Raw genomic sequence first — 7268 nt, 5'->3', positions numbered from 1 at the left:
TCCCATTCCCGTCTGAACCAGACCATGAGTAGGCCATTCCGATTCCAATTCCGGCTATAACCCAAATGGACCCTGAGAAGAGGAGACAAAATTCATTGACGAGTCTGTCTGGTACTGCAATCATCAATGGTCGAAACCCTAAGGCTATGTTTGGTTTGAAGGAAAAGGTAGGGAAAGAAAAGGAAAGGTAGGAAAACCTATACAAGGTTAAAGGTTTGTAAAAGTTTCCCCAACTTTCCCTTCCTTTCTCTACTTTTTCCTTCAAACCAAACATAGCATAAAGGTGGTGTTCTTGTGCAACAGTGCTTTATTGAGGGACAAAACATGCTTGATGGGGAATTTAGGTCCCGTTTGGTTTGCAGGAATCAGAATCAAACAAATGCCAACTGTTTGGTTGGATGGAATCAGAATCTCATTCCCATTCCTGGTGGAATGACAATTCCCCCATTTATGGGAATGACCATACCATTCCGATACCAATTCGAACTGCGACCCAAACGGACTCTCAGCAATGTTAGAACCCACTATGAACATTTATTAGTGTCAATAGACTTTCCTAACTTGCTACATGATGAAACCGTATGGCAACAATGATCCAAACTGGCATCTCTTTTGTCAGGATCCCAAGTTTTTGGCAAACACATCCTTTTACCAAATGATAAAAATACAGGGGATCACAACCATGATTCTTACAGAGAACACGAGTACATGAAAACGTTAAGAAATATTGTTGCAAGAGTATGGAGAAAAGGCAGAAGGATATTACTACAGGCCAAGTCCAACTGTGCGACCATCTCTCCGACGAAGCCCAGCAGTGTATTGCTTCTCCAAATCCAGCTGAAGCTCTTTTTGTTTCTCGGCTCGGAGGAGGGCACCTCCATCTTTCTCGTCCTGTTTGTGATCTACTTTCGATTCGCCCTTCACACCCTACAATTGGCCATAGGTACCAAGGCAACCTCAGACTCTAAAACAGTGTTAGTAAGGGTTGAGAAATTCCAACAGAGATTTTGCCATTCAGGAAGAAAAATAATAGATATTTACCATCTGTAAACACTTTTGAAAGTAACAACTGTAAAAGAAAATAAAGGAATCAGGAATTACCATGAGTTTATTGAATTTCTCTTGTCTCTCTCGATCCGAAAACTGTGCCATATCCCATCGGTGACTTGACTGCAAGATTTTGACGCAAGGCAAAAAAGAACAGGCAGTAACAGAAGTTAAAAAAATAACATTAAGGAAACCAACACCCTGCAATAACCCTAACATTTATTTTTGAAATGAATAAAATTAACTTTTGATGATACCTCTTCTGTATTGCTGTTCTTTTTGTTCCCCCACAAAAGTTTCTTTTTCTGGTCGGTAGTCATGTATCCACCACTGATAAGGTTCCTATTCACTGTTTTGATGTAGAGATAGTCCAAAATCAGCACAAGTATGAAGAATTCTAGAGTTAGTCCACAAGAATCAACTTCCAACTAAATAACGTCACTCAGTTTTTCTTGTTTCTTTTAATAGAAAAGACAAGTTTACTCTGTCTGGGCATTGAGGTAAGCTCAGGTTCCAACTGGCCACTCTATCATTTACCAGGAACTCACACCAAATATCAAGCATCAGAAAGATGATGTAAAGAACCAAATGATGCAATGTTCAGTTGTTCACATGTATGTATATTAATGATAGAGAAGAAATGAGTCAAATGACTACTAATTAGCGTCAAGTTTAGAAATGAATGACATGAAGGTCAAAACTATACCAAATGGAGTAAGATAAGATATTACTTATTGGTATACCTGTTCATGGGTTGGGCTAGGTTGAGCTTTTGCCAAATTTTGAATGGGCCTGGCCTGAAGCCCGAGCCCAAAACAGTGTAAAATGTTCATGGGCTTAGCCTGAAGCCCAGCCTGTGAACAGGTCTATTTATTTATCAGAGAAATTGGCTACAAAGAATCTTCATTGTTCAGGATCAAAATGGAAATTGAGTATGTGAAGGCCATAGTTAACCAAAATGAATATTGATCAAAAAATTAATTAACCAAAATGAAGAATGTCAAATAAGAGATGTTATCCTGATGCTCCAGAAGGACATTAAAATCTGTACCAAGAGATGCTTGTGATTTTCATTTATGCACACTATCATACCCTTGGTGTGTCTTATTGCTTCTGACAAGTGGAAGTGTGAAACTAAGATAAAGCTAAATAGTAAAACTGTAATTCTTGGAAACTTGTGACCCTTTACCATTTTGGTCGAATCCACCCATATTTCACTCTATTAACCAACAAAATGTCAAAACTCCAGAAATTTCCATGAAATATAAAACCTTTCAGTGTACAGGGGAATGACAATATGTAGAATCAAATTCAGGTCAGTCTAGAAATGTCAAACCAAAATCTGACCCAAACTGGTCCGGATAAACCACAACCAAAATTTGGCCAGGCCAAGAATGGACTGGATCAGGAATCACAAACACAAATCTTAATCCATATGTGCAAACCACATGGAACTAACCAACCTGTAAAAAATGTTATCCATAAAAAAAAAAAAACTGTAAAAAACCACATAAGAATAGCAGCTGAAAGATTCCTATTTACGACCAATAGGATTAGGATTTAGGATAGGGATGTAGAAGTTAGAGCTTCATTGAATCAGTTAGGTTAATTGTAAACCCAAACCCAATAAATCTAATTAGTAAATCAAAGTTAATAAAAAGATGAACAAGAATGCCAGTATCGAAAGGATAAACAAGAAATAATGGACACAATATAGGGTGCTATATATAATTCACATGGATTTCCTATTTCAATTAATCATTTCAGGGATTAGGCCTAAAAAGAACTTAACAACTACAGAGATCAGCATAGCAAAAAAAAGAACCATAATTTGCCATAGTGTTTCGTACCTAATTCTGCAGCTTTCATTGCAGCAACTTTTGCAGCATTTAGATCATGAGCAGCTTCAGCTTCACCAGCAGAAGAATGGGCATGTTCTGAAATTTTATCAGCAATCTCTTGAACTTGCTTTGAAGTTGAAGACAACCTTCCATCAGATGATGATGTACTGGACTTTGCAACTGATTGTCCTGAAATAATGTTCTAAGAGTCAAGGAATAAAAAAAAAAAACTCCAGGATATAAGAAAAGAAGAACTGATTAAATGCTTAATGCATAATGAAGTTAATTAAAACTATTAAGTTAGTAAATTACCAACCTTCTTTTGCAGAACCAGAGCCAGTGTCCGAATTGAATAACTTTAGCTTTTTGGAAGATTCCTCATCCAGGTTTGCACGAATTTCTTTATCTTGATATTGTTCATTTACCACATCTCGTGGTCTGTAACCAGAGTTTCTGGAATCACTTTTAAAATGTTCCTCTGATTCTCTATCATATCGCTCCTTTGGCCTTTCAGTATCCTTGCCATCATTTTTTCTCTTTTCTGTTGCAGCATTTCTTTCCCTCTCCAGTTCCTTTGAGTTGCTCTTTTGAGTTTCTCTAAGGGAAATTCCACCATCATCCCTCTCTGTGGTCGAGTCTTTTCCATGTCCTCTATATTCTCCATGGTAAGATGTTTGGTCATTCTTGTGGTCAACTAGACTCCTTTTATAATCCCTTTTGTCATCTCGACCTCCTCTATCCCTGTTATGCCTATCCCAATCCCCCATCTTAGTCTCTTCCATATTTGAATTAGCATGTCTCCTTCCAGATACAGTTCTATCAGTTGTTGAGTCTTTACCTTTATATTTTGGATGCTCTAGATCCATAGCTTCTCTCTCCTTATCCTTAATTCTGTGTCTGTCAGCATCAGGCTTATGTAGGGAATGCTTATCTACATGCCATCCATAGTCTCTCAATTTATCATGCTCACTTTCATGTCTTGTATTATCTGCACGACTGTCACCTCTTGGCTCTCGACCAGACCTAGAAGACAACCTCTGATAGCTTCTTTCCCCTTCACTAGTATACTTGTGTCTGCTGTAGTCATCATGTCTGCGGTAATCACGTGAACTTCCATAGGACTGTCTATCAGAATGTCTATATGCATCACTATCTTTGCCATACCGACCACGAGCAGGATCTACCTCTATCTCCCTTCCATCATCCCTCCTTCTCCGTCGATCATCAGATACTTTTGTGGGCTCTTCCCTGGAATAAACTGGACTACGGCTTCGGCCACGCTTGGGACTACCTGGTAGAGATACAAAATTAATAATTAAGTCCTACAAAGTCCACTGCCAAATATTAAACTTCAAGGGAATGTTTGATACCATTGCCATTTCCCAGAAAAATGGTGCCACATATATGTCAACTAAGCATTTCTAGTTAAACAGTCTAATCTTCTGTTTGGTAAGATATTTATCCAAAAAACACTAAAAATGCATCACCTTCATGACGTTTCTTGCCATGGCTCACTGTTGCTAGCAACGGTTGGATGACCTGACATCGTAAGAACGTCTTACCAAACTGAAATTTTTGTAAGTGTTGCTGCATCTGCTTAGGTGGCAGCAACACTACCAAACAACATTCATGGTTGTTTTCTTAGAAAACAACAATGCAACACTATGCCATTTTCTAAGAAAACTGCAATTGTACCAAACACCAATCCAATTTGTCCTGGATTCTCTACTGTTAAAAAATGCTCTGGACTCTCCAAAAATATAGGAGACAAACACCTAATAAGAACCCCCCTATTCACAACATACTTTCTCTTTCCCCACATAAGCCACTGATAGTCTAAGTTCAAACAGTCCACTAGCCTCAAATAATAATATGTTCAGGTTATCTTAAACTCAGAACAACAGAGAACCTCATTTGAAAATAATTGATACAAAAACTAATTAAAGAACATGTTTTACCAGTAAATAACATGAAATTTTAATTAAATGAAAAAACATTCAAAATGTTAAAGAGAGTAAGTCCCACAAAATAACAAGCTAATCGAGAACTAACCATCAGATGACGAGGAAGCTGATCCACTACCAGGAGAACGGCGCCGATACTTCCTATTAGCGGCATCATTGGAAGGTTTACGGAATGATGGCTTCTTATCAGCATTGTCTTGAGACTGTGACTGTGCATTGGACTCCATGAATCTTAACACCTGAAAATGCCACAACTTCAAATTTAAAATTCAAAATTGCAATCGTCAGCACAGAATAATTTTAAGAAGTCATAGGAATACATATTCATGGGGGGAAAATAAAAAAGAAGGAAAAGAAAGAGAAAGGAGATTGTGAGGGAAAGGGGGTGGTGTAATGCAGTAATGCTAACTGTCCAAAAACAAATGCTGAAATAAATGAATTTAAACCAAGAGCCAAGAAATAAAGACAAGATTTTGTGGCTAATTTGCATTTTAAGTTACAACTCCCAACATATGAATTCAAGAAACTCCCTAATAAAAAGAGAAATGCATTATGTCACTAAGAGAAAGCATACTTATCATGTCATAATCTTGGGACTTGAATGCTTTGGCCAATATTTGTTTCCCCCCTTTTTCCCCAAATACAGCAACCTTGGCCATGAACAATGAATCATGCCTTTTCTAAAGGTTAAAACTATATAGAAAGAATCATTCTATACTTTGAATTCTATTGCATCATTGGCTGGGTAAGATCACCCCACCTCCTCTTCCTTTTTACTTTTTCTTTTCTTTGCGTAAAATGACCATGCCTTCCAGTAGATTATACCATTCGTGTCATCCTGTGGAAGTCAATGTCAACAAATTCCTAAACACTAACAGCACAAGAAATAGTGTTACAAGAGATTGGTTGCTTTATTACCTCACCCTTTCATGGTTTTGGGGGTTGTCTCCTTTCTTTGGATTTTTTCTCCTTTAATAATCCTTATTACAGATTGATAAAGGGAAGTTTGAGTTGCTTATGCAACTACAAGCTTGATAGGTCCAGCAATTCAGATTGCTCCAAGCTTCAAAAAAATGCCTTCATATAATGTGGAATCCTAGTTCAAGACTATATCACTCTTAACTATTATTCCATCTCCACTGTTAACATAATTCTTGTACCTATTTATTTTAATCCTACCTTTTTTCAACGTTTCAAAACACAAAGATCGGAGGAATGGTGTTCCACCATCCTAAGGCATGAAACGTAAATCAATAAAAGAGGCATGAACCTCCAGCGAATGGATTTCTAATAGATGTATAAATAATAAAGAATATTTCAAAATGGGGAAAACAAGCTTATCTTAACAATCACTAATAATATAACGATCACATTCAAAATCCCAAGATATTTTAGCAAATAAGTAAGCCAATCAAGTGACAAGTAACAAACGGGTGTACAAATTATAGTATTATAATCTACACATCCAAGAACAGAACTGCACCATCAATTTTAAATTATCAATGAAACAAAAATGTCCACAAAAACCCAAACATAAATTACACGCTCTTAGATCAGTAATTCATATAAGCTACATGACATAGAACGCATTGAAACATTTAAAGTAATTTTTTTATAAATGTTTAAAGTAACTTTTCTTGAGCAATTAACAGAAAGCATACATATTCTTTTCAATTTATTAAAGCATAAATCTCTAATTTTGCCGTTGACTACTTACAGATAAAGCATTAAAGCAACTAACAGGACCAAATTTAGTAATTAAACAGAAGGAAGAAGTTCGGACAGGGATTTCTCTAGATAACGATCGCTGCTGAAATGAAAAGGGGCGGAGCCGGAGGTCCTGTTTTCTCCTAAAGACACAGGGGAAATGAACGAAAATAGGAAAGGGAAGAACCCCTATAGGCGCACAGAAATAGAAGCAACGATGGAGGAAGATGATGAAGAGAAAAAATAAAAAATAAAAAAAGTAAAAACGATAAAACCCTCCTTTCGAAGAAACGCAAAGAAAAAGAAAAGCATGTGCCCAGCGCTCGCATTACGTACGCATATAACGAACAGTACGCAGATGAGAAAAGGAGAAGAAAACCTATTTCTGCAAAGAGATGGTGAGGAGAAAGTTGCAGAAAACCCTAGTAACGTACCTGTACCTCGATGTGATCTGTAATCTATCGAGGAAAACCCTTCCAACTTCGATTTCCACCTGCTTAACTAAAGAGTCTTCATATGTTAACATATTACGCGATACAAAGATAGTATGGTAGCCCCGCACGTTTTGTCCTTTTCTTAGGCTATGTTTGGTTTGAAGGAAAAGGTGAGGAAAAGAAAGGAAAGGTAAGGAAACCCATACAAAGTTTGTAAAAGTTTCCCTACCTTTCCTTTCCTTTCCCTACTTTTTCCTTCAAACCAAATACAGCCT

The 7268-nt window shown here is 37.1% G+C and overlaps 1 protein-coding gene across 1 annotated transcript; it reads right to left on the bottom strand.

The window, feature by feature from the left end:
• Positions 1-533: 533 nt before the first annotated feature.
• Positions 534-6989, bottom strand: LOC104607785 (pre-mRNA-splicing factor). The gene is made up of 8 exons (XM_088891969.1): positions 6896-6989; positions 5613-5690; positions 4941-5091; positions 3205-4179; positions 2898-3077; positions 1305-1396; positions 1102-1170; positions 534-964 (listed from the first exon to the last, which is right to left on the bottom strand). The coding sequence occupies exons 3-8, from the start codon at positions 5077-5079 to the stop codon at positions 557-559; spliced, it is 1863 nt and encodes a 620-aa protein (XP_088748095.1). The 5' UTR covers positions 5080-5091; positions 5613-5690; positions 6896-6989; the 3' UTR covers positions 534-556.
• Positions 6990-7268: the final 279 nt, after the last annotated feature.

The sequence above is a fragment of the Nelumbo nucifera genome, chromosome 7 (assembly GCF_055504915.1).
Source record: "Nelumbo nucifera cultivar China Antique chromosome 7, China Antique-T2T, whole genome shotgun sequence".
In the NCBI taxonomy this organism is placed as follows: Eukaryota; Viridiplantae; Streptophyta; class Magnoliopsida; order Proteales; family Nelumbonaceae; genus Nelumbo; species Nelumbo nucifera.
Note: the sequence above shows the minus strand (reverse complement) of the source record. Positions and strands in the feature narration are given on the sequence as shown.

Excerpts from the sequence above, each read along its gene's own strand:
- LOC104607785 (XM_088891969.1), bottom strand. The coding sequence starts at position 5,079 with ATGGAGTCCAATGCACAGTCACAGTCTCAAGACAATGCTGATAAGAAG. Across the intron at positions 3,078-3,204 it reads CTCTGGTTCTGCAAAAGAAG|GACAATCAGTTGCAAAGTCC; the intron begins GTTGGTAATTTA and ends ACATTATTTCAG. Across the intron at positions 1,397-2,897 it reads AATGAAAGCTGCAGAATTAG|TGAATAGGAACCTTATCAGT; the intron begins GTACGAAACACT and ends ACATCAAAACAG.